Source organism: Vombatus ursinus, unplaced genomic scaffold, assembly GCF_900497805.2.
Source record: "Vombatus ursinus unplaced genomic scaffold, bare-nosed wombat genome assembly UNPS02000582.1, whole genome shotgun sequence".
NCBI classification, from domain to species: domain Eukaryota; kingdom Metazoa; phylum Chordata; class Mammalia; order Diprotodontia; family Vombatidae; genus Vombatus; species Vombatus ursinus.
In genome coordinates this window covers 36,604,330-36,631,429 of record NW_020940360.1, presented here as the reverse complement: position 1 = coordinate 36,631,429, position 27,100 = coordinate 36,604,330, and the positions used below count along the sequence as shown (strand labels likewise).

Below are 27,100 nucleotides of genomic sequence, written 5' to 3'. Positions count from 1 at the left end.
ATTTCATCTTTTTAAAAAAAATTTTTATAGGAAATGAGTCAGAAAATTATGTGCATGAGGCTATCTGTCTGGAAATGCTGCCTTCAGTGCATTTCCACTCACTAGTGGGATCTAATCTACTTTTCCAGGTTACCAAATAGGATTTTATTTGTGTTACTTGAAGAGAAGGAAATCCATGTGGATAAAATATAATTATCAAAGACCCTTTTTAAAAAGCCAGTAATGGCATTTTCATTATTGCAGACGATGAAGAAGTTGCACCAACAAGAGATATATCACGACACTTTGAAGACACTAGTTATGGTTATAAAGATTTCTCTAGACATGGGATGCATGTGCCAACATTTCGAGTTCAGGTAAAATTGAAGTTTGTATTTTATATACTATATCTAAAAAGCCATGTACTATATCTAAAAAGCTTGAGAGGAAGTGGTTTTAAGAACTCTAAAAACTAATAAAGGGAAAGTAATTTTGTAGTTCCCAAATAAGGCATGGATCTTATTCTAAAAGTTTGTAAGGCTATTTGGAGCTCAGAATATATTTTCCCATTTAAACCTTTTATAAAGATTTTCACAATAGCCAATGAAAACTGATATTTAACTCTTAATATAGATGGAGTATGATGATAATAGTATTTCAGAATCTGGTTACCCTTTACAGCATTGTTTCTCTGTAAAAAGTTAGAGTTCCAACTTGGGATGTCAGGAATACATTTCTTCTCTTGGAGCACTAGCAATTGGAAATAAGCAGCAGGTATTTTTCCAAGACTTCATATGCTTCAGACAGGGAAGGGGAAGGCGAATCCTAGAAGTCTTTGGCATCAGTGGAGGACACAAGGAATTTGAATAGCTGGGGTCAGGGGAATGTAGGGGGGTGTGGGGGGGAGGGGGGAGTGGCATCCATAAATTAGAGGAAGGACTGATACTTCATAAAGGCACTATTTTTAGCCTTACATTTTTTTTTAAAATGGTAACCTACTGAATTATTGTAAGAAAAGAAATGCACATTTGAAATGTTAATTACTGAATGCCTTTTAAGTTTTAAGATTAAAGTATTCCCTGAATTTAACTGAAAGCAGTGCCATTCTCTTTATAGGTGACAGATTTAACTTTGAATGACTTTGCAAAGTTATTCTTCAGTCTTAAGATAAATAGGTGAAAATAATGATGCATTGTTTATAAAAATACTGCTTTGCTAATATCAAATTGTTGACTGTAAAATACAGTAAAAATTGAATTAACTCTGCAGATTTGGAATTCATTGTAATTAGGACCACCAAGGTCCTCTAGGCTTCTGTTTCTGTAGATGATAAGAATAGCAGCAGTCCCAGTTGAGAAGTTGGGATCCCATCAGTAAACATTTTTAAGCATCTGCTTTGTGCCCTGCACTGTTGCTAGGTGAAAATAAGAAGAAAGAAAAGAATTCCTGTATTCTTATTAGCTTGTATTTTACTGGAAAAGAAAAGCTAGATAGGGATTTATCTCTGTATAGGTGTATATGTAGGTCAGTATGGGGGGGAGAGTATATGTAGGCACATACCACACACTATATATAATCAGTAAATGTAAGATAATTTGAAAAGAGTGCTGATAACTAGGGAGATAAAGAAAAGGAAAATCATAGGTTGCACCTCAGTGTGGCATTGAAAAGCCAGGGATTCTCAGAGGGAGTGGTGAGGAGAAAGTGCATTATTCCAGACATGGGAGGCAGCTAAGCCTAAAAGCACCAAAATGGGAGCTTGAATGTCAAGTTGGGGGAAGAAGAAGGTGGCCAGTTTGGCCAAACTTAAGAGTATTGGAAGGGGAGTGATGGGAAATAAATTTGTAGAGGGATGATCAAAGAATGCTTCACAAATTGTCATGTCATTTGTTCAGCTGCAGTATCACTGAAACCTGTCAAATCTTGCAATAGTGATTTATGATTGATTTTTAAATTAACTTATTAAATATTCTAGGTTTTAGATATTTCATTAGTTCAAGTGGATTTTCTTCCTATCCTCTAACCCTTATTTCAAATGGTGGCATTTTATCACATGTCACTCAATCAGCCAAGTTTTTATTGAGCATTGACCATCTCTAGCATTTTGGTTGGTTCAGTGGAGGATACAAAAGAAATAGAATACACTCCCACCCCCTTGGGGAGCATAGAGACTGCTTGGTGGAAGAGGATTCTTGCACAGGAAGTTGGAGACTAGTATAAGACAACTTTGTGGCCAAGACCACCAAGTTTTGTTGTAGTCCAGGCAAGGGAGATGGAGAGGATTTAGGTTGCCACAGAGGAGAACGAACAAAATGAGAATGTGCCTGAAGGAGAGATTAGCTTTCTAGGGGTAAGGAATTTTTTCAAGTAGAAAACATGGAACTGTATGGAGAACAGATTTTAACTGAAGCAAAAAGTTACTATTGAATAGCTGTGAGAAATCAGAGTAGTGCCACATTAAGCAGGGCTTTGAGTCTTAAGCAAAGGACTTAGATTTGATACAGCAAGCAAGAGAAGATATAGGTTCTTATACATGGTAAGAGAGGAATTTGGGGGAGAATTAAGCTGCTATTCTGAAGCCTCATTTTGATTTAGAAATGAGCATGGATTCTCGAAGCTACATCATCAGAATACAAGCTCTAGCAGGTTCTGCCAGGCTGAGAAATCTTCAGGTATAGTTCTGACAAGGGCAGCTAAAAGGTACAGTGGATAGAGTGCTACACCTGGAGTCACAAAGACCTGAGTTCAAATCTGGTGTCAGACACTTACCAGCTGTGTGACCCTGAGCAAGGCACTTAATCCTGTTTGCCTCAGTTTCCTCATCTGTCAAATGAGCTGGAGAAGGAAATGGCAAGTCACTCCAGTATCTTTGCAAAACAAACAAACAAACAAAAAAAACCCAAATGGGGTTATGAGGAGTAGGATGTGACTGAAAAACAATAATATTCCTGACAATACCGAGTATGCTGTCTAATAACCAACCTAGTTAAAGGGAGAAAGACTGACCAATAGAAGATGAATTCTTTGGCCTTGGCAGCCCATGACTCTTGACATCATTGTGTGAAAGGTAGATTGGAAGGAGTAGGGAGATAAGATGCAGAAACACCAGTTAGTAAGTGTTCGGAGAAATTTCGGTGTAATATGATGAGAACCAAGATTTGGGTGGTGGTAGGATAGATAAAGAGAGATGGAGTGAATCTGAGAGACATTACATGAAGGATTTGACAATAAATCAAATATTGAGGACAGAAAGAGAGATGACTCAAAGTTCCTAGCCTATGAGAGTGGAGCTCTGAAAGGAAACTAGGGAATGATAGCAGGTTTTAATGCATATGATGATTATCAGTTCAGTCTATAACATGTTGATCTTTAGAATGAGGTACAATATAGAATTCTAATGGGAGAGATCCAGTGGACATTTGGAAACAGGGTACTGCCTTCACAAGTAAAAGGACAGAACTAGACATGGGGATTTCAAAATCAGCTACATAAAGAAAATTGGATTCTACTAATGATTTTATTAATAATATTATGTTCTGATTTACACTGGTATTGTAAAACTAGAATCATAGACCTTGTAATGTTCTTGTCCAAATTTTCATCTTTCACATACATGATCTGTCTTCTGCTCTTTATAGGACTATTGCTGGGAAGACCATGGTTACTCTTTGGTTAATCGTCTTTATCCAGATGTGGGACAGTTGATTGATGAAAAATTTCACATTGCTTACAATCTGACATATAATACAATGGCAATGCATAAAGATGTAGATACATCAATGCTTAGGCGTGCAATTTGGAACTATATTCACTGCATGTTTGGAATAAGGTTAGTCTCTTAAAATGTTCTTCATTTTTAAAAAGAAAGCTGTTACCACTCAGACTATCTATCCTTCCCTCTAAGTTGCCTTAAATACCTCCTTTCACAGTATTTTTAACCCATATTTAAATATGAGGTTATACATTCTTAAACATCACTGACCTAAACGCCTCTTAAAATAAGATTTTCTCTTGAATTTTATTGAAAGTCACATGGGTGTCTTAATGTATTTGATATTTAAATTATGGTACTTCATAGAAGTAAAAAAAATTACTTTCTACAGATTAACATCTCAGTATTAGATGAAATGAGGTTATAACAATACAATGGTTACAGTCATTATTCAAGTGAAAATAAGTTTGCACAGTAATAATTATACCTTTATAGTATAAAGTACAGTGTCACAACTTTTAACTCATATTTGGCTTCTTCTGAACTCCTTTGATTGCATGTACAGTAGGCATCCCAACCCCTTAAGTTGGGATCAGGCCATCCATCAGAATAAAATCTATCCAAGTCCTACTCCAATCCATCATCAAAGGGTGAGTTGTTAATGGTTCACAGTTAAGAACAAACTCTTAATCAGGTTCTCCTAAACTGGAAAGATTTATAGTATGTGCCATGCAGTGGTTTCTGTGTCTATAATCTGAGAACCCCAGGCAGAGCAGGGCAGAAACCAGGACCAGACAAGAGCTTCAACTTCTGAGAGGGGAAGACCCCAAGCAAAATTTCCAAATAAGTGAAGATTTCCTTTAGTGCCTTTAATTTTTTTGTCTACTTTCTGGTACTCCCTCTTCTCCAACCCCAGGAGGTTGGTCCCCATGCTGTCTCTGAGCTGTAATAGAAGCTTGCAGAGAATACTGTCCTCCACCCAAGTCTGCCTTAAACCCAGTGTGTCCAGTGTTCCAAAATTGTTTTTTTCTCTCTGCTACTTACAAATAAAAATCCATGTAGTCATAATGATATAATTTTTTTAAAGGGAAAAACATGGCACTTTAGCACAGTGTTTTAAATACTAATACCTATGTTTAGCACATAGCTATTTAATGTTAATTGACTGAATGTACAATGGAGAAAGCCATTCTAACCTCTTTTTTCCATTTGAAACAGGTATGATGACTATGACTACGGGGAAATTAATCAGCTTTTGGATCGTAGCTTTAAAGTTTATATCAAAACTGTAGTCTGCACTCCTGAGAAGGCCACAAAAAAAATGTATGATAGCTTCTGGAGGCAGTTCAAGCACTCTGAGAAGGTATGTGCACATTTTTATCTTGTTCTACTGACAGATTCTAAATTATTTTCACTTAAAAGTTTATCTCAGGGCTCTTAGAACCCTCTAGTACTTATCACCCATCTACCTAACCCAAAGAAAATGTGACAGAGGTACAGGTGCTCCTCAGGAGAAAGCAGATTAGGGCCAGAGAAGGGTTCAAGAGTAATGGCAGTGGGTTAGGTAGGCTGTGGCCTGCTCAGGAGACATAGCCATAGAACTCTAATAGAGGCAGAAGAGTGAGGGTTTAGTGTGATTTTACATTGCAGTAGGGCAGGAGGAGTGTTAGTATAAAATAACCTTTACTTTTGGGGAAGTAAGCAGGAACAGAGTTGGGGTGGGGATCCTGCCACTCTCAAATTGTCTCAATGGAAACTGCAGAACACTGGTTTACATTGAATGCTGGCATTTTGATAAAGCAATGTGTAGTTGCATACAAAGTTGTATTAAATCTCTAGGTATTTTATTAAACACAAATTGAAGTTCAGGAAAGCTTTCCAAAAGAATACTGACATTTGATTTGTTCTCTAGAATGATAATATTATATTACATTTAGTAGCCTGGACTTACTTCAGTTAAGCATCATTGTGTTCACTTATGAACATAGTGAAACAAACATAAGTATCCAGATATCCAAGATGTTAATGTGGTATTTTCTTTCATGTTCAGGTTCATGTTAATTTGCTTCTTATAGAAGCTCGGATGCAAGCTGAATTACTTTACGCTCTGAGAGCCATTACCCGCTATATGACCTGATGTCTTTACTGAGTTCAGAAAGTTGATGGAATGATCAGAAGATGGTGTCTACGAGGGGGGGAGGAATGGAGCCCCAGGACCAATGGTAGATCCAGCATTCACACCTCCATTGTGCCATGATTCCTTTAGTTTCTGCTCTTTTACTGTGGGAAAACCACTGTGGGCACCAGTGGGGAGTGCTTGGCTCCTCCTTCAAGGTTAGAGCTGTGAAAAAGGGCTGTGGTTCACAGGCTTCTGCTTTATTACAGTTTAAGGAGCTGTGTAACTCCAAATCCCATTGCTTTTCTGATAAATAAGATAACCAGAGTTGGAGCATGCAACATGGGGATTGGATAATGACTAAAGCTTAGTGATGCATAAGGAATTTTAGAAGATTTTGGTGCTGCTCTTCCTGTCAGTAGAAAGGATTGGACTGGCTGCCCCAGTTAAGCTATTAGAAATACAGTGAACACTGCTACTATCTGAGCCTCCATAATTTGTGTGGTTTAAAACAAAACTTGCATCTGTGTTAATTTTGAATTTAAAATTTAAAAACCTAGACAAGCCTCACATCTCAATAATGACCGTTTTGAAAGTTAACAGTTAATTTTCTTCACTGTAGTTTGCTTTTGAAAATACTATATAGGACAGGTTTTATTTTAAACATTTAGTTACTGTATGACACCAGTTATGCTGGCCTTCCTTAGAAGATTGAGTCCTTCACAGTGCAATCTTCCAGGAAAGTGCATAAGCTACAAGCACTGCTGACAGCCACATGACATGTTTCCTTGGGTAATTTGTGACGCTGGTGGGCAGGCAGTCATCATGCTGTAGTTTTGTTTCTAGCACTAAGACTGAGCCCTTTTAGGGGTGTTATACCCATAGCCCACATGTTGAGAGTGGTACAACTACTTAGATAATAAAGCTGTAAAACATGTTGTTGTACGGTAAAACAGATTTCATTTACCCCCCCCCAATAAAAAGCTAACTTTGAAATGCAAACTGGTTTGGAAAATGTATTGAGAACTTTGTATTATGGAAGCATGAATTGCTTTTAAGTCTGTCAGTATTATTGGTCTTTTTAAATAAAGGATAATTTTTTTCTCCATTTTTATCTCACTTTATTCATTCATTCAGCAGAAATATATTAAATGCCCACAGTGTGCCAGAGCACTTTGCTAGGGAAAGATACAAAGTTAAGACAGTCCCTGCTCTTCTGGAGCTTACAGTCTAATACCAAGGCACAAACACATAACTTATTATATATAATATTACATAAGTGCATCAACCAGTTGCAAAACAAAGTGCTCTACAAGTCTAAAGGGAATGAATGTGGACTTCAAAGGAGGGGCAGGAATGCAGTAGGTGAAAAGGAATGAAGGGACGGGAAATTGGAGCCCCTCTGAGCTGGTGCCGTATTTGAGGACCTTGAATGCCAGGCAAAAGAGTTTGAAAACTACTTGGTAGACAGTGGGCACTGACTTTTATTTTTCACATTTCATTTTCTTAAAACCATTGTTTTGAGTCTTTCGATATTTATACGGTAAACAAGATTACTGTTTCAGTGGTACTGTGCACACCTCTGCTAACAGCCAGTTGCAGATGAATTTTTCCTCTCTGATAGTAGTAAACCAGGCCCGGAATAAAAAGCTGCAGCCATTCAAGTGAAATCAGAGATGTGCGTACCTTTATGATGATGTCAAAATTCTTTTTTTGGAAATTATTCTTGGGTTGTAAATGAACCTTCACTTGCAATATTATTTTTAAAAGTTAAAAATAAAACTGTTAGGAACAAAAAATAAAGCCAATTTCAATCAGATTTGTACAACCCTCCAACAAGAAACAACTATTTCATGTTCAGAGAGTGCCCATGTAGGAGTGCAGTATATATAGTTTGGGGCAGACATCCATGCCCTCAGTGGAGCTTACAGGAAAATACAATGATGACACAAAAATGTGAAGAAAAAAAAAAGATATACAGGTACATTATCAGAGAATTTGGTTTTAAGATTTAAGAGATCATCCTTTTACATTTATCAGCAGAAAGATCCCCCGTTTGTTTCCAGGTAACCCATTTTCAGTAGGTCCTGCCCATTTAACCTTAAATTGGCTACTGCAAGTAAAATATCTGTGGTGGGACAAACTAGCTAGTTTGTTTCACCAGTTTTTATATTCCCTGCCTCGTGTTCCTCACCCCCACAAAAAAATTACTAGTGAAGAGAAAGAACATTTTTGGGCCTTAGCTTGTGCAACAAAAAAAACACAAGGCTGAATAATGGAGGGTTAACTGCTATAATCTTTGCCCACTTTGTTTTAAGCAACTTACTTGAAAATTTGATTTAACACCTGAATTTCTCTATCTTACCATTAACCTTAAACATGTATTCATTACCTGAACAGTGTATGCAATATGAAATTAAAAAAAAAACTGTCACAGGTGCTTCCTGTTACACAGTAATAGTTTTCCCCAAACTAAACACAGCATTTCTAATGTTACTGTAATCTAATAGTTACCAGACAAAACCGGGGAAGGGAAAAACAGCTTTCAACCCTAGAAAATATTCTGTACACAGGAAAGTTTTTTCTTCCAAGGTAATGATGGGAAGACCATTTCTGAGGTTTTTCAGGAAAAGAGAAGAAAAACCTCTAATTTTTCCATTTGTCATAAGGCCAAAGCCGGGTGAGTGACTAAGTTAAACTTTTCAGTGTAAAGGGCAACGATTGCTTTCCTTCATCATCATGACTCTTGTCAAAGTTTGCCTACACATGGCACAAGGGAAAAGGGTCAATGGAGGGTAAAAATTAACTCCACACTTAGGTCTTTTTTTCTTACTGTGTTTCTCAAGCCGGGCCCAACACTCATATGAATTTAATGGTTTTTCCCTTGAGATTTATGAACCTAGGAAGATACCCTTAGCAGTAAAATAATAAATGTAAGAATATAAAATCTTACCATTTGGAAAAAAAATGCCTGAAAATTGTATGCCATTTTAATAGTTCTCCTTTGTTAAGGGAAGCTTCCTCATGTGAAGACTTTGACCTTTGGAATGTCTTAGAAAGGACAAACTGCTTTAGTACCGTAAGGCTCAAAACCTGTTATCTATGTTACACTGAGTAGAATGTCAGTCATAGAGCTGGAGGGATCTTAAAAATAATTAGTCTAACCTCCCCCACCAAACACACACATTCTTTTTTAAAACAGATGGTGAAACTAAGATCAAAGGATAACATGACTTATGCAGCGTCACCCAGATTATTGGTAGAGCCATTGCTGCCTCCCTAGGTTAGGCACAGTCTAAATATACTTCCGTTAATTTAAGTTCCAACATAATAAGACCAATAGACTTCTAGAAGTCTTCATGGTCCCTCTCCACACTTCACAAAAGCCCAGTCAGTCCCTGGGATCCAGGTCTGGTATCTTATCTATCTAGAGGAACCTTGGTGCTTGGGTTCCTTCTAACAGGCCTCATGTTCCAGTTTAGCCTGGGAGAGAATGTCCCCATACAAACCTGAGTTTGTCAACCAGGCCACTGCTCTGGTGATTCGTTAGGAACAGGCAGAATTGTGGATGAAATACTTAATAAAAGAAAGCTAGAATCAAACTTCATCTTCAAAGTAGTTTGATAAAAGTGACTTTTCCTCTTTCTAGGACCTTTTTGTGACTAGTATTTTAAAGAGAGAGAAAAATATTAGTCTTGGTTCTTCTGTTTTTAGCATTCAGCAAAAGAGCAAACCTACTTCGAACAAAAGTAGGATGTGAGTAAACAAAGTAACCAAAAGGAAAGGCAGTTGGCTTTGTTCAACTAGCGCCATTACGAATATTTAGTTATTTGGATAGGGCAATAGAAAACCAAAGCCTCCTTTTGTTATGGATCTTGCTTTAACCCTAATATGATCCCACCCCACCTTCCCCTTCTCCCCAAAAAGTCACTGTATTAGAAAAGGGATTTATAGCAGATAAAGTGTGAATTAGCTAAACTGTTCGTTTTAAAACGTATTGCCATTTTAGTACTATATTCAGATTTAAAGGGTTTCATCTACAATGCACATCTCATTTAGTAATGAACAAATTAAACTGTCAAGAATTTAGATTCCAGAATGTGTGCTATAGAATTTTGAAAGGCTGAAACTATTAAATCTTTAATTGAAGAGAGAATCATTTCATTAGAAAAATAATGAAAGTATTTTATCTTAAATTTCTTAGAGTAGAAAGTTGAACAGTTTACATTCATTTTTCATAATATTGATTACAGCAGGAACTACTCATTGCATTTAAGTCTACTCTCTAAAAATCAGTACCTGATGATAAATGAATTGTTCAAGATTTATTAATGAATAAGTGTTTGAATTTATTACTTTTTATGAAAATACCTGACTTGAATTCATCTTTATATTGTTAATCACCTACCAGACTTTTACCATATTAAAAAGAAGGAAAAGTTAGAGGTTCAAGGAAGGTGTGATGGCTCTGAATACGTTTAAGGAGTTGCTGTGCCACAGGTTTGAATTCTGTTTCCCAATAAAGTTTGTGATAGTCTCTTAAATCTCTGTCAAAACTATAATCCAATGCTAGTTCTTCATCTGCAAACAGAAAAAAAAAAAAAAAAAAAAGTAGTAGCCATGACAAGTTCATGTTGAATTACTTGCTCTGGGAATCTAAAACAATCATATATTGCTATTGTCCAAGTTTTCATGTTTGGAGCTAAAAATGAAGAACTGACAATCCTTTTCTTCTCCTACCTCCTTCTGACTTTTACATGTTATGGACCCATCCAAAAATCTCCAGGCAAAAAGGAGACTTAGAGGGCATCGATGCACATGACTCACTTACCAAATCACATAATAATAATTAGAGCTGCTATATTTGTAGAGACTAAGGTTTATAAAGCACTTTGGATAAGTGATCTTATTCTATCCTCACAACTCAACCAGTTAGGTACTTAAATATGTGCACCATTAGAGAAGGAAATGGCAAACCACTCCAATATCTTTGCCAAGAAAACCCCAAGCGGGGTGATGAGGAATCGAACTTGACTGAGAAACGACTTAACAACCTTTAATGTGCATCACTATCTTGAGCTACTAGATGCATTATTATCTTGAACTAAACAGATGAGCAAAGAGTCTCAAAGGAGGTAAGCGACTTGGTGATACAACCAGTGAATGTGGGCAGGTATCTCCTGGCTAACAAATCCAGCATGCATTCTACACTCTCACACTCTTCTTACATTTCCTCAATGAAGAATACTGTACCTTTACAGACAGAGAATCCCTCAGGAGAAACGGTTCAAATGTGACTGAATTCTCTAAAACCAAACCTCTCCTAGGTTGTACCTAATAAGGCTTCAACATAAGAGACAGAAGGCTTCTTACTCTACAATGAGTGAAATTCTGGCGTGTGATTGCAATAAAATCTAATCCACATATATAGAAAAATAATCATTTTTGAAGTGCCAATGTATACCTTGGCTAACTTAATCCAAGATCAAGGAATGCTGAAAGTTTAAAACACTCAAGTAGTAATGAAAAGATAAATGTGATTACTTACACAAGGTATCTAAAACATTTCTCTGCCTACTCTCCAGACTGGCATTTCTACCTGCTTAAATGAAGCCTCTCTCCATTTTTGAAAACTTGAGAAAAATTCTTTAAAAAAATTTTTTTTAAATTTTCATTGCCTGGGGGAGTAACTTGAAATCAATATAAGAAACTTAACTAATGAAGGCTAGATAGTTCAGTGGATATAGTTCTGGGCCTGGAGTCAGGAAGACCAGAGTTCAAATTCGACCTCAGACACATTAGCTGTGTGACTGGGCAAATCATTTAACTGCTTGCCTCAGCTTCTTCATCTGTAAAATGATCTGGAGAAGGAAATGGCAAACCACGCCAGTATTTTTGCCAAGAAAACTCCATGGACAGTATAGTCCATAGGGTCACAAAGAATCAAAAAACAACTGAACAACAACAAAGTAGACTGAAAAGGAATTATGTCCTCCCTCCTGCTCAGCTAAATCTTACCTCTCTTTCTTTGGGATCCTTCCTCTGGCCAACATGAATCTCTTTCTCCTTTGAATTCCTATTGCACCAATTTCCTACTGTTCAAGACCTTAAATGTCCTCTAATTGTCACATATATTAGTTTTGTCTCTTCTTTCCTGGAGGATACGAGTGGCCATCTGTCTGTCCACAAAACATCACATCACTTTAAAAAAAACACAGCGCCAGCTTTCATGATTTGTCTTCTGAAATCTGTGTGTAAATGGGTTTAGAAGTCAAAATGCATTTTCTCATAGAAATAACACTAAATGGTGCTTAGACTTTCTTGGCCAGCTCATGTAACACTTAATTTACTTCAAGTAGCATTTCTATGACAAAATGCATTCAGACTCTAATTTGGAATGTCAGTGATACGTGCCCCCACCTCCATCTTTCAATTCCAGATTAACTGAAGTGGGGTGGGAGTTGGGGTGGGGTGGAGACAGAGAATGGCAGGAAAAGGTTTGGTTGGTTGCTCTGGGGAATGAGGGTAAGGAGCCATCGGGTCTTTGAGGACACTTCGGCCCGGATTTAAGAGTCATCCACCTTAGATTTCACAAGACAAAGCAATTTCAAATATTCCTAAGGACTTTGGAGAGTTGGTTTTTCATTTAACCAAAGGCAACAAGAAACATCACTTGTTCTTTTTGCCCTGAAATACTCAAGATGAGAAAAAGTAAACAGACCTCTATTAAGATAATTAGAATTTTAAACACTGACATCCAGTGGGTGTATAGGCTGCTAGATTTTTGTTGTTGTTCAGTCACGTCCAACTTTGTGATCCCATGGACCATACTGCCCATGTGGTTTTCTCAGCAAAGATAATGGAGTGGCGGCTTGCCATCTCCTTTGTCAGTGAAAGAAACTAAAAGTTTGTCGACTATTCAGATGGCTCACTCTGGCTTTCTTTAAAAACATTATTAGAATGTGAAGTATGCAACCAGTATTAAATGACATAAAAAAATTCTCTAAAAATGACTACAGTGATCAGCATTCTCTTCAGAATCAGCTCTCTTACGTGTAATCAGGTCTTCAGTGGGTTAGAGTCAAAGGCAAAGTAAATGCCAAATTTGAAGAAAGGTTAAAGACCAGAAGACAATGATAGAACTACAGAAGGTCTAATTTGACGTTTGAATAAGCCCTCAACTCTGAAAAATGGGAAATGGAAACATGTAAAGGCATTCTATCATGATTTCTAAGATAAATTTAGCCAATGCAAAAATAGTAGTTACAAAAAGGAAGCTGAAACAGCCTAGAAGCCATCTCAGCAAACAGACTGGCAGGCAGACCGATACCTAATCTCCTTGTCAAGCAGGGAGACATGATAAAAAAGGATCACATCAATCTGGAATAGAAATTATGTAAAACATCATGGAAGAAGATTAAAGGTTACAAGCAGCATCACCTCATAAAACGGAGAAAAGAACTTGAAGAAAAAAGGAGCCTATGGAGAGACTGATGTGAGATCCACCTAAACCAGATTATCCTACAAGCATTTACAGATGAAATCAGGACAAAAAAATGTGAAATTAAACAGGATTGCTAGCGTTTCCATATATTTCTCCCTCTTCTTCACCATTCTACATCTCAAAATCATAAACATGTCATTCCTTAATCTCTCCTCTGCTAACCTCTGAAAAAAAAAAAAGCCAGCCTTTCTCCTTGTCAAGGTCAAGTGCCCTACTAGTGCCCCTGATCTCCCTATCCCTTCTGGCAACTTTTCTCTTTAATCACTACACTCACCCACCTAGCATCTTTAATATCACCGTTTCTACTGACTCCTTTCCCGTTGCCAACAAAAATAGCTAAAATTCTTCCATCTTCAATAAAACTATCCCTTTATACTATCCTTCTATATTTCTCCTTTTCAGTGCCAAATTCCCTGGAAAAATCTTCTATATTCACTGGCCCTGTGACCTTGTTCATTTCATTTAGTTTAGTTGTTTTTTTTTTTCAAATTTCTTTGTATTCTGAACTGAAACACCAAATAAAATGAGCACTCAATATGTAGGAGAATGCTGGATGTGAAACAGCAAATCTGTATTTTGGACAGTGTGCTTGCCTTTTTAAGCAATTGATAAATTTATAATTTCAAAGCTGCCCTGTTTATCTGTGATTCCTGATTACTTCTGGCTTTCCTTCTCGTCTTTTTTTCTTCCTTTTCTTTTAAGCAATAGAGGAAAAAATCCTATCTCTATTCTCCCTCTTCCTATGGTCTCTCTTCCCCTCTCCCCAACTGAAAAGAAAAAAGAAAAACAACCCTCCAGAAACATGCACAGTCAAGCACAGAAATATATGGCTCACTCTGCACCCTGAGTCTATCTCCCTATCAGGAGATGAGTGGTATGCTCCATCATCAGTTCTCTGGAATCATGGTTGCTCACTGCATCAATACAAGTTCTTAAGTCTTGAAAAGTTGTTTGTCTTTACAATGTTGTTGCTATTTTTATAAATTGTTCTCCAGGTTCTGCCCACTTTACTCAGCATTAGATCATATAATTCTTCCTAGGTTTCTCTGAAACCATCCCCTTCATCATTTGTTATGGTGTAATATTCCATTACTCTCATGTGCCATAATTGAGCCATTACCCAACTACTAAGACACCTCCATTTCCAATTCCTTGCCAGTACAAAAAGAGAAGTTATATTTTTGCAATTATGTATCCTTTTTCCCTTTCTTCAATCTTGTTGGGGCATAGGCCTAGTAGTAATAGTATTTCTGGGTTAAAGAGCATGCACAGTATGTTAATTTGGGGGCAAATTGTTTTCCAGAATGGCTGGACCAATTCACAGCTCTATCAACAATGCATCAATGCGCTTATTTTTTGGAAGCCTCTCCAACTCTGGTCAGTTTTCTTTTTTCTCAGCTTTGCCAATCTGATGGGTATAAGGTGGAATCTCAGAGTTGTTTTAATGGGCATTTCTTTATTAGTGATTTGAAGCATTTTTCATAAGTTTGCTGATAGCTTGGGTTTTTCTTTCTTTGAAAATTACCCGTTCATATCCTTTGACCAATTATCAATTGTGGAATTACCCCTGTTCTTGTAAATTTGAATCCATTCCTTATATATCTGGAAATTAGACTTTTATCAGGGTAAATTGCTCCAATGACTTTCCTCCAATTAACTTTCCTTTCTAATTTTAAGTGCACCACTTTTGTGCAAAAGTTTTTAAATTTTAGGTAATCAAAACTATCCATTTTATCTTTTGTAGTTCTCTAAATTCTTCTCTATATTCCTTGGTTGATGATGAATTCTTCCTATATCAAAAGATCCATAAGGTTTCCTTATTCCTTATTTTCTAATCTGTTTATGATACGACTTTTTATCTCTAAGTCATGATTCATCTGGAGCTTATCTTGTTATATGACATGAGATGACAGTCTATACCCAATTTCTTCCAGATCACTTCCCAGTTTTCTCTTCAATGCAGTCTCTAGGTTTATCAGACACTACACTGTGAGGTCCATCTGCTCCTGTATCTTGAGCTATCTGTTCACTTTACAGCCTCTCTGTATCCTACTCTGCAACCTCTCAACCCCGTTCCCTCTGCAAGGTTAACAAACGCTCCCTCAATTGCTAAGGGCAATGGTCTTTCCTCGGCCATCTTTTCTGGCCGTTCCGCAGTGCTGGGCACACCCTCCCAGTCCGCCTCCTGCCTGGTTGTTCCATCACCAATGCCCAACCCCCCCCACCCGGGGGTGTTCCTTGGACCTTCATCCTGAGCCCCCTTCTTCTTTCTGCATTCTTTCTCATGGCAATTTCACCAACTCTCAAGCAGACAGCACCCAAAATGATATATAAAGCCCTTGTTTCTCCCTTGAACTCCAGTCTCACATCACCTGATTAGACATTTCCAAATAGCTGTTCTATAAGCATATTACGGGGGCAGGTAGCTGGCTCAGTGGATAGCGTGCCAGGCCTGAAGTCAGAAAGACTCATCTTCCTGAGTTCAAATATGGCCACAGAAACTTAATGGTTGTGTGACCCTGGGCAAGTCACTTAATCCCATCTGACTCAGTTTCCTCATCTATAAAATGAACTGGAGAAGGAAATAACAAACCACTTCAAGATCTTTGCCAAGAAGGCCCCAAATGGGGTCATGAAGAATTGGACATGCCTGAAAAACAACCAACCAAAAAAAAAAAACAACTGACTAAAAACATCACACTCAACATGTCCAAACTAGGGCTTTTTACTTCCCCCTTCCCCAACCCACTTGTCTCCCCAATTTCCCCATGTCAATCAAAGACTGGAATGTCTAAAGATGAAGCTTAAATATTCTGGTCACATAATGAAAAGACAGGATTCACTGGAAAAGACCCTGATGCTGGAAAGATTGAAGGCAAAAGGAAAAGGGAATGACAGAGGATGAGATGGATAGGTAGACAATGTCATGAAAGCAATGAACATGAACTTGGACAGACTTCCAGCGATAGTGGAGGATAAAAGGGCCTTGCGTGCTATGGTCTATGGAGTCACAAAGAGTCAGACTGAACAACACCACCAAAGGTACCATCTTCCTTCTAGTCACAGAGATCACAATAGTTGTCCTCAATTCCTCTTTCCATTGTTCCACCAAATCTTATTAGTTACCAAATCTCGCCACGTCTACTTCCACATCTCTTGCACCTATCCTCTTCTCTCTACTCACAGGACCACCAGCCAAGAAAGGCCCTCATCCATCGCCTCTCACCCAGACAACTGAAATAACCTCATTATTGGTCCCACTGCTTCCAATTTCTCAAGAAGCACAAGATTTACAGTTAAAAAGAACCCCTCTGAGTCATCTAGTCCAATCCCCATTATAATATACCTGACAAATGATCATCTAGCCTCTTCCTGAAGCCCTCCACTGAGAGAAAATGCAAGGTAGCTTGTTCTACTCTGGGATAGCTCTAATTGTTATGGAGTTTTACTGACATCAAGACTAAATTTCCTCTTTGCAGTGTTCACTTATTGCTTCTGGTTCTGTCTTCTGGAACCAAATGGAACAAGTCTGATCCCTCTTCCACACAACAGCACTCCAGAATATTTGAATAAGAGCCTTAACTCATCTCTACATGTTCTCTTCTACATGCTAAGCATCCTGAGTTCCTTCAACTCAAGGCCCATCACCATCTTGGTTGCTCTTTTCTGGATCCCTATGATCCCACTGATTTCCTTCCTGCTTGTGGTACCCAGAACTAAGCACAATACTTCTGCTGTGATCTGTCCAGGGCACAGTACAGAGGGACTGTTGCTTGTTTATTCCTGGAAGCTATGCTTCTCTTAATGCAGTCCAAGGTGGTATTCACTTGTTTGGCTGCCATGTTATAATGTTGATTCAAATTGAAGGTGCAGTACATTAAAACCCCTAGATCTTTTTCAAACAAGACTGTTGTCTAACCATGCCTCATCTATCATTTCTTTATGAAGCTGATTTCTGAATCCAAGTGTAAGACTATATTTATCCCTATTGAATTTGATATTTTTAAATTCAGGCCAATGCTCTAGCCTGTTAAGATATTTTTGGATCCTGTCATCTCCTCTCCAATCTGACATTCACAAAGCTGCCAAATTGATATTACCAAAGCAGAAGTATGACTGTGCCACTCATGCTCAAGGAACTCCAGGAGCTTCCACTGTCTTTAGTATAAAATACAAGTTCTTTGGTATGGCATTTAAAGCCCTGAACAATCTAGTTCTAGCCTACTTTTCCAGGATTTTTACACATTACTCCTTTTCACAAACTATATTCCAGGCAAACTAGCCTTGCAAATAACAATTCATCTCTGTTCTTCCTGCCCTTGTACATGTCTACCACGAATGTACTCTTCACTTCCACTTCTGAGAATTCCTACATCCCTTAAAGGCTCAGATCAGGTGTCACACACATTATTGAAGGCACCTCCTGCTCTACTCAGTTTAGTGTAGGGGGCCTCCCCTCCTGATATTATTTTATATTTACTTTGTATATATTTTATATTTATTTTTCACTACAGTAGAATGTAAGTTCCTTGAAGTCAGGGCTATTCATTTGCTGAATAAAACAAGGAATAGATATTAAACAAGTTAATTTCATTCTAGTTCAAAATAAGAAAATAGAAAAATGGAACAGACTAGATAGGAAGAATCAGAAATAACTGAACTCAATAACCCAGTGTACAATAATAAACCACAAACATAAATTACCTGGGGATTCTTACCTACTTGGAAAGAATTACTGGGAAAACTGAAAAATAGTCTAATAGAAATTAGGTTTAGACCAATATATTATACAATATGCCACAATAAACTGAAAATGGAATAGTGAGCTGAATATTAAATATTATTAAATATAAATCTTAAAATATTAAATATAAATATATTAAACATTAAAGGTATTAAAACACAAAGTATAACCAAAAACAGGTACCTTTTCACATCTATGGCTTAGGGGGTAAAAACCAAAGGATACAGTCAGTTTTTCAAAATATAATAGAACATTTTGATTTCATGAGACTGAAAAACTTTTGCACATGCAAAATTAATGAAAGTGGAATAAAAAGTGACGCAATAGGAGGAAATTTTTTTGTGATAAATATTTCTAAGATTCTGATATGTCTGAGATTGAAGATATAAAGGCAACTAACAAATACATAAGACCAAAGGCCATTCCTCAAAAGTGATGAAAAAGATATGAAAAAACATTTCTCAAAATCAAAATTGCAAACTATTAGCAACTACATGAAACACTGCCCCAAATAACTAATAATGATAATCAAAAGAATTCTTGAAATTTCACCTCACATCCAGCAAATTGGCAAAGACCAAAAAAAAAAAGAAAAGAAAAAAGAAACCTAGAAATTGTCAGTGTTAGAAGGTTTTTGGAAAGAGGTACACTAATTCACTTTTGGTAGAGTTGTGAACAGGCAAAACCATTCTGGAAGGCAATTTGAAATTATATAAATAAGGTAACTAAAATATCCATACCTTTTGACCCAAAGGTTCTCCTGTTAGGCATATGCCCAAAGGATATGATTAATTAAATAAAAGGGGGGGGGGAAGAAGAGGGATCTTGTAGACACCTAAATACTTTATAGCAGCACTTTTTGTCTAGTAAAGAACAAGAAACAAAAGTGCTGCTTTAAGTATTTTGGTGACTATAAATGTCTAGAAACCACAGATACAAATACAAAAGTGAGACTGTCCCTGCCCTTCAAGAGCTGACATTTTGATAGGTAGAGACAAAACCTTCAGGAGAATGGTGGTAAGGAAAGGGAGTTTTGGTTTGGTGAAGCACAGAGATGGTGACTGGAGCCATGGTATAGTTAAATTTTTAAGAAAATTCCAATAGCAGTGGCAGTATTAATTTGATTACTGTTTACCAAGCGAAAAGCAGAAAGCAGGGTTTGGGGGAGATGGATGGAAAGGCAGATAGCAAGAACCCTAGATTAATGGTTGGATGGGATATAAAGCCCTAAGTGTAAGGAGATAGGTAGGGGGAATCATCCAAGAATTCCAAGAGTTTAAAATTTATCTTGATATATTTTTCCTGGATATAGCAAGCTTAATACTGATCTTACAAATGTGATTTTCCAAATCAATTCCAGTTTTCGGTCTATTTTGTCAAAAGTTCTGATTGGACAATATTAATATACATAATTTCTCCATTAATATACATACTACACCAAGGAAGTAATATAAAGCACCTAGATCAAAAAAATCAAACCACAGATACATACATAGACGGATAAGACACAAAAATTTATTTTATACTTTAAATGTGGTGAAAAATTACTTAAGAAGGTAGAAATATTCCTTAAAAAAGTAAAAAACCTTTTAAAACTACACAGTATGCCATTTCTCTAACACAAAAATACAAATATGGTCTACTTAGAACAAAAGTAAAAGCTTAACTGAATGCAGACACCATGGTACTACAAAATTAGTTTATAATCTTTGGCTAACTACTTCAGACAAGTGTTATAAGAACCCCTACAAAGAAGTATAAACAAGGGATGTTGACCAGAAACTACATGATCTGAATTATATGGATTGAGTCCTCAACTCTGCCACTAACTGTTTGGCTTCAGAAAAATTACTTAACCTCAAGGGACTTCAAGAAGAATTTTCTCATCTATCAAATGAATGTAAAAATTATCTGTCCTAGGTACCTCAGAGTTGTGCAGATCAAATGAAATAAGCTATGTGAAACCACTTTGAAAATTATATAATGCTATATAAATGCAAATTTATGGCAGTACTTACGATAATGTTTCAAATGTCCTTTCCTTCTCACAGAAATACATTTGCACATCTTACACACCGCATCTCATATACCAGAGTGTATATAAAAAAATGATCATCTTTCAGCATGGGTACATAGGAACTTTTGGCTCATTCACTGTAAAATCCTTACCTAAAAATGATGACAGTAAGACTAAGAGTGTATTCGTGTCCTCATCTCCAAAACACGACAAAGGATTCGGGACATTTTCACTATAATTCCATAATGTTTTACAAACCAAGCAGGCCAGCTGCCAATCTGTAGGGCCAAAGTCTCTTAAACAATCCACTAACCTGTTTTGGTAAAGAAATAGGATTCAATTCAGTTCCATTCAACAACAATATGCCATATGCTGATAGGTTCTAGGGGAGATTAAAAAAAAAATTAAAACTGACACACAGACCTTACCTACACATCTGGGAACTTGAGATGTAAAGATGGCAGGGAAGAGGGAGGGATAAACCATATAGAGTGATTAGGGCAGGACTCACTTAAAAATTCTGCATTTTTAAAAAGTAGTCATATTTACCTTTTAATTCTATTTTAAACATATAATTCATGTTACATTTAATCATGTTCTATTGAATAATTAATTCATTTCTAAAACAGCAATTATTATCTTTGTCTATGTGCAATCCCTTCCTCTGGAGGTTTTGAAAGAGTAAATGCAACAACAGTTCTGTGGGCCCTTTTATGTGCGAGTGACTGATACCAAACTAATGTGTATCCTCCCCACCCCCACTCTCTGCTTCAAACAGTTCCCCAAGAGGACCTGGGCTATTGGGCACTGGACCCTGAAGCTAGACTTTGATTGATCTGCATTTGGGCTCCCTTCAATGTACTCAGCAACTGACACCAACACAACACAACACAACACACACACAGAGACTTATACCATCACTTTATTGCTTCACACACACACTCTTTTTCCATGTTCCCATCAAGGCATGAGACATGGGAAAATAATTAACAGCACTTCCTCATGTAGAAACTGGGGCCTCTCGATCTGGAATTGGTCTCTTTAATTAAAAATGACAGAAACTGCCACTGTCCCCTATATGCAAAGTCCTCTGGATTTTAAAGACATTTAAAACGTTCCTAATTTGTTTTGAACTGTGTCTTTTAACTCACTTTTTAATTCCGCCCCCTTCTTTTAGGATTACACGCTTGTCTTTGTCGACAGTGAGATTTAGGAGAACTCCACAGGCAGAAAAGCAAACATCTTGGTGCTTAGCATCCAGCAATGCAATCATAAATTTGTAGACTGAACAGGAAAAATAAAGGATAGAGCAAAGAGAAGAAAAACACAATAGTGAAACCTTAAGACGATGCACAGTCTCATTTTGTCAAAAAGGACAGTGGGAAGGAGAAATGCCTTGCTTAGAATCAGTGATGGAGCAAAACATAGAACCTAAGCCTACTTAGGACATTTTTCCTAAGGTATTAATAGGGCAATAATAAAAGTAATTAATAATAATAATAACAACAAAGGTCACTTACATTTGCATAGCACATTATGGTATAAAGCACTTTATATACATGGTCTTCTAACGGTATACTTGTAGGTGGACAGATGGTATGGATTAGCAGAAACAGCACTGAACTTAGAATCAGCAAATAGACAAGGAGAGACTGAAGATAAATGAAAGAAGGGGAAATAACACAGAAGGGCAATCTGTTAGAGAGGACTGGATGGTATGGAATCACTTGTGCATATAGAGGGGTTAGCTTTGGTAAAGAGAAGGGCCACCTCGTCATGTGAGACAGGAGTAAAGAAGATAATGGCACAAAGCATCTGAGTGATGTGAGATGGAGAGTGTAGAAAAGGAAGCCCTTGATGAATAGCCTTAATTTTTTCAGTAAAATATGAGGCAAGGTTCTTAGTTGAGAAGGGAAGAGGAGGGCAAGGAAGAGATGGACCCATAGGAAATTTGTAGAGGAATGAAAATGCTTGAAAGAACCACTGTGATGAGTGGGATAGTGAATTAATGAGGGAGGTATATAAAAGGACTGCTTCACCACAGTTAGGACCTAGTTGAAGTTATGTAATAAATCTACAGTGGATCCAGTCAACACAGTTTCATGATTTTCTCCACTTCTGTTCAACAACATGTGTACTGGAGCCTTCAAAGGCAGATGTTAGGAGTGATCCAAGGCTGATTGAGAGGGCAAGATCAGTGACATAAGAAGGCAAAAGCAACTCAAGAGAATCATGTAGAGCTGAACTGGCTCATCAATGCATGGGTCACGATGGGGAAAGAAGCTAGTGTAGGGGTGATGGGCTGGTAGAGAACTGAGAGATCCAGGTATCAGAAGTCATAATGCAGACAAATAACCACATTTGAAGTGAAGGCAAAAGGAGAGTCAGAATGATGCCATGTTGCAATCAGATAAGGGAATTTCACATTTCATTAACATGCAAGTGGTACATTTGTGGGTGGTGGCAAGATCAAGAATCTGACCATCTTTGTATGTGGCTGAGGTTGGTGTAGAGTAAAGTAATAGGTCTTATGAAATGAGTATGTTGTGGCATGTGAAATTAGGTTGTTGAGGAAATATCAATATATATGTTGAAGTCATAGGAAGGCAGGAGAAAAGGACTATGAGGAGGTCAGTAGAAAACAGCTATTAGAATTTAGATTGGATGGTAGAAATAGATGGAAGGAAGAGAGGTTGTTGAGTGGAGATAGAGGATTAGCCTAGAAGTGGAATGGGTAGCAAGGCATATTCTAACTATTCCACCTCCACCAGTAAGTCAGGGGAGATGAGTGAAAATGCAGTTAGTGCTGGAAAGGGCAGCAAGGGAGACTACATCATTAGGAGGAAGCCAGGACTCAGCGAGAGCCAGAAGGCAGAAGGAGTGAGAAAGGAAACAATTTAAGATGAAAGCAATGCCTATGGAGTGGGCATTCCACAGAGAACGGTGGAAGGGGTGGGTAGCTTTGGAGTTGGGACACTGGGAGTGGAGATGAGAGAGTTTGAAAGAATAAGGAATCAGGAAGTGGAAACGGGGAATGGGATTTGGATGATGACTGATGAGGGTTTAGAATCACTGGAAGGGGAAGGGTATGATGGAGGGTGGTGGTGGTTGTTAATTACTAAGGGAATATTTTAGGTAAATTTTCAATGTCCACAAGGCTTTGGCCTCCAGTTGGAGTCTCACCTATATAAAATGAGAATATTGCTATATTAATCTGAGTATAGGAAATATTTTAATATAGCCCCAAACTGATGGTATTTTCAACTTATACTAATATGTTTTTCTTGTAAAAGCTTAAATTTTTGTTAATTTTTATTTTGTGTCTGTTTTATTTAGTCATTCATCTATTTATTTTTACAAGCATTATTCCTCCCTCCTACTCCCCTCCCACTAAACAATAATAGAAAATAAAGATAAAACTCATAACAAATATTCACAGTCCAACAAAACAAATTCCCATATAGACCATGTTAAAAAAATGTGTATTTAATCCTTCATTTTCAATCCATTGCCTCTCTTGCAGGAGGTGGAGGACCTGTTTCATTCCTTTGAGCTCATGATTTATCATTGCATTCAGGAGAGTTCTAAAGTCTTTCAAAGCCATTCTTCCTTTGAAAGAGACTTCATTCTTCAGGGTGCTGTAGCTCTATGGACCAATATGGCACTCATTATGGCAATCCATATATTTCCTAGGGTTGTGAGAAAACTGTTTTTGCAAACTTCAAGGTGCTATATAAATGTGAGCTATCATCACTGTTATTATTACTGTACACAAACACACCATGTTGGAGCATCTTCTGTGCTCTCACCAGCCAATATATTTCAGACTTGAGCCGAAACTCCACATTGGACAGAAACAGTGTAAAGGAATGGAGATAAGTCTTTGGGCCCAAGGTGCAGCCTAGAGCCAGGAAGGGAGAAAGGAGAGTTCTGATTACTACTCCGGCAGCATCCCCACTGCCTCTGCCCTTCTGTATGCTTGACTCTCATCCCATCCACACCTCCTTAGGGAAAGAAGAAAGAAGAAGTCTCTTTGTCTAGGAGGACGAAGGGAAAATACAGATTAAAAAAAGGGTGATGTCTCTGCAACTCCTCACCTCTAAGAATTCTGCCCTGCTCTTGATTTACAAGGGTCAGAAGAGAATCTCTAACTCAAGCTATGGCCCTGGGCGGTTTCAGCGAAGGTCCCAGCAAGAATTTGCCAAGCTCTGACCTAATCTCCGAAAAATCAACTCTACAGATGAAAGAAGCCTGATAACTGTTAGTAAAAGGAATGCACTCAGAACCCAGCTTGGACTTGGGCAAAATACAGAGACCAGCAGTCAGCCAGCTGATAAGCCCCTACTATGTGCCAGTCACTTATGCTAAGTACCCTAGATACAAAGAAATGTAAAAGACAGACAGTCCCTGCTCTCAAGGAGGTCCTAATCTAACGGAGAAGATAACATACAAACAACTATGTACAAACAAGTCATAAACAGCATAAATTGGATACATTTGATAGAAGGAAAGCACTAGAATTAACAGGAATCGGGAAAGGCTTCTGGTAAATTGTGGGATTTTACCCAGGACCTGGAGGAAACCAGGGAAGCCAGAAGGCAGAGGTGAAGAGAGAGAACATTCCAGGCATGGGGGCCAGCCATTGAAAAATGCCTGGAAGATGGAGTGTCTTGTTAGAGGAACAGCAAAGAGACCACTGTCACCAGATCAAAGAGAATGTGTGTGGGGGGGTGTAGAATATAAGAAAGAATGGAAAGGTTCATGATGGGGAAAACCAGGTTACGAAGAGCTCTGAGTGCCAAACAGAGGATTTAATATTTGATCCTGGAGATAACAGGGAACACTGTGTTGGAGGATGTGGGGGAAAGAGGAGGTAATGTGGTCAGACCTGCCTAACCCTTACTGCTAGGAAGTCAGACATAAAGCTTTGTACTTAAAACAAAAGTAGGATCACGGCATGCTAAATCTAGCCCAAAAACCACTTGACTAATGCAAAAGTCAAAGCTAAATCAGCAAGAGGTGTCTGCAAATGAACTTGTGCATGCACTCACCATTCTTCTGTACAATGAAGTCACAAATCTCATCATATTGGGAAAGATTGCCAAAGACTCGCACAGCCTCCAGGATTCCATCCATGTTGCTGCTCATCAGAAGCTTTAAGAGCACTGATTTTGATTTTTTTAGGAAATAAAGTAGAGGTAGTTAAGAAATGCTTCACTTCTGTAGTCCTTAAAACACTGATATCATACTAAATACAAGTAACTGAAAAGTACAAAATTATATTAATAAAACCAAATAGTGAATTACTATGGCAAGTGGATTTTTAGCTTTGCTCTTAGGAATGAATCAGGGCACTTTTTTTGCATTTTAATTGAAAAAAAATACTGAGGCTTTGTATCTAAATAATGGAAATCAAAATGTTAAAGAAGCACTTATCAACCCCAAGTGACCCAGAACTTTACATTCGGCGATGTGCAGCTTTCGGTCCTGAATAACAGAATTCTTCACTTGGTAGAAAGACAAATTGTTGATTGTTGCTGTAGCATTAATTACCAGTTCCTCACATTCATCAATAGATTTATATTCTGAAAAAAAAAAATGGAAGACAGGGGAAACCACTCACCACAGCCAGAGGACAGAGCACGTCATAATTTCAATGCCAGTCATAATCTGCTCTTCGATAGTTTTATTTAGAATCTACTTTCCAAGGCTAGAATCAATCAATTAACAAATGGGGTGCTGTTGGTTTGTTTTTTTTAATTGTCTACTTTGTGCTAAGGCACCATTTTAGGCACTAGAAAAAAAATTTTAAAAACCATAAAGACATTAATAATAATTCCGTACATTTGTATAGTGCTTTATGGGCTGTCTCATATTAATCCTGTGAAATAGGTAGGATGGGTATTATTATTTTTCAGCTCCAAAATTTGACGTCACTATGATCTGACGATCCCCTATTTTAAAGACTGAGGCTCAGAAAGATTTATATTATCACAGGTTCTTAGCTCTTCAGCTAGAAAGTACCTCGGAAGCCATTTAGTATAAACCTCGTCAATCTACAGATGAGAAAACCGAGACCTCGAAGAAGTGACTAGCCCAAGACCACGCAGAAGGTAAACAGCAGGTGCAGACTCCGAACCTAGGTCCTCACCACAATGCAGTGTTCTTTCATTTAACCTTCCTTCACCTGAGATCTCCGGCCTGAGGTCTCCCCTGCCTTTGAGGCCTTCAGCTCACTACCAGCATACAGAAGACAATTTGTCCCTACATAGCATACGTTAAATACTCTTTCTTCCCTAAACTAGTTTGCTTCTACATTTCTTCACTGGGAGTGCAAAAAAGTAATGAAATGGTAATAACAGAAGAGAGCAGCAGAAATGCAACTCTAATTTGAACACAGTGTTAAGCTTCAGAAAAACAAAAGGGGTGTATTTATTAGACCACTTATTCTCATGCAAATTTGTACTCTCTCTCAAATTGGCTTGTGAAATCAAATTCTGAAAGGAAGCTTCACAACCCTTTTATTCATTTCCTTGTCATTCCGGATGGAATTCACCACAAAAGCTATTCCAACCCCATCACAATCACCCTTCTCAGCAGGTGAACTCTTCTGCTCCTACCTTGCAGAGACTGAGGCAATCCACTGAGAACTCTCAACCTCTCTCTCCCTCCATCTTAAAAGAATCTGTCCTCACTCTACGTTTTCTTCCCTCATCTCTGAGGAAGCATGCCTGCTCCTTGCCAGGCTAACCATTCCACAGTCCTCTGGATTTTGTCCTCTCCTGCCTCCTCCAAGACCTTGTGCCATCAATTACATGGTCATCGATCTACAACTGGAAGGTACCTTAGAGGTCATTCTAGTTCAACCTCCTCATTTTTTACAGATGAGAGAATGAGATTCAGAAAGGTTAAGACTTGCCCAAGGTCACTTGGGTAGTAAGTAAAAGACAGTATGGTTCTTGGTCATCAGGGCCAGTGTACTTTCCACTATACCCCAAGTTTTCAATTTCTTCTGCCTGCTGACTCCT

At 37.8% G+C, this 27,100-nt stretch overlaps 2 protein-coding genes across 6 annotated transcripts in view; one reads left to right on the top strand and one right to left on the bottom strand.

Moving 5' to 3' along the window:
* The window catches only part of SESN1 (sestrin 1), a 132,911-nt gene extending 125,996 nt beyond the window's left edge, over positions 1-6,915 (top strand). For all 3 annotated transcript variants that reach the window (XM_027855587.1, XM_027855571.1, XM_027855580.1), the window contains 4 exons: positions 244-356; positions 3,618-3,808; positions 4,910-5,054; positions 5,742-6,915. In XM_027855587.1, the coding sequence (XP_027711388.1) occupies positions 244-356; positions 3,618-3,808; positions 4,910-5,054; positions 5,742-5,828 (536 nt within the window). In that variant the 3' untranslated portion in view covers positions 5,829-6,915. The remainder of the gene's footprint in view (positions 1-243; positions 357-3,617; positions 3,809-4,909; positions 5,055-5,741) is intronic.
* A 3,220-nt stretch (positions 6,916-10,135) lies between these two features.
* ARMC2 (armadillo repeat containing 2) overlaps positions 10,136-27,100 on the bottom strand; it is a 157,076-nt gene continuing 140,111 nt past the window's right edge. The window contains exons 14-19 of one of the 3 annotated variants that reach the window (XM_027856463.1): positions 25,535-25,657; positions 25,124-25,237; positions 23,854-23,973; positions 21,224-21,356; positions 20,225-20,385; positions 10,136-10,388 (exon numbers count right to left, since the gene is read on the bottom strand). In XM_027856463.1, the coding sequence (XP_027712264.1) occupies positions 10,231-10,388; positions 20,225-20,385; positions 21,224-21,356; positions 23,854-23,973; positions 25,124-25,237; positions 25,535-25,657 (809 nt within the window). In that variant the 3' untranslated portion in view covers positions 10,136-10,230. Of the gene's footprint in view, positions 10,389-20,224; positions 20,386-21,223; positions 23,762-23,853; positions 23,974-25,123; positions 25,238-25,534; positions 25,658-27,100 lie in introns of those variants that run through there. The other 2 variants (XM_027856471.1, XM_027856478.1) reach the window with 2 other exon arrangements.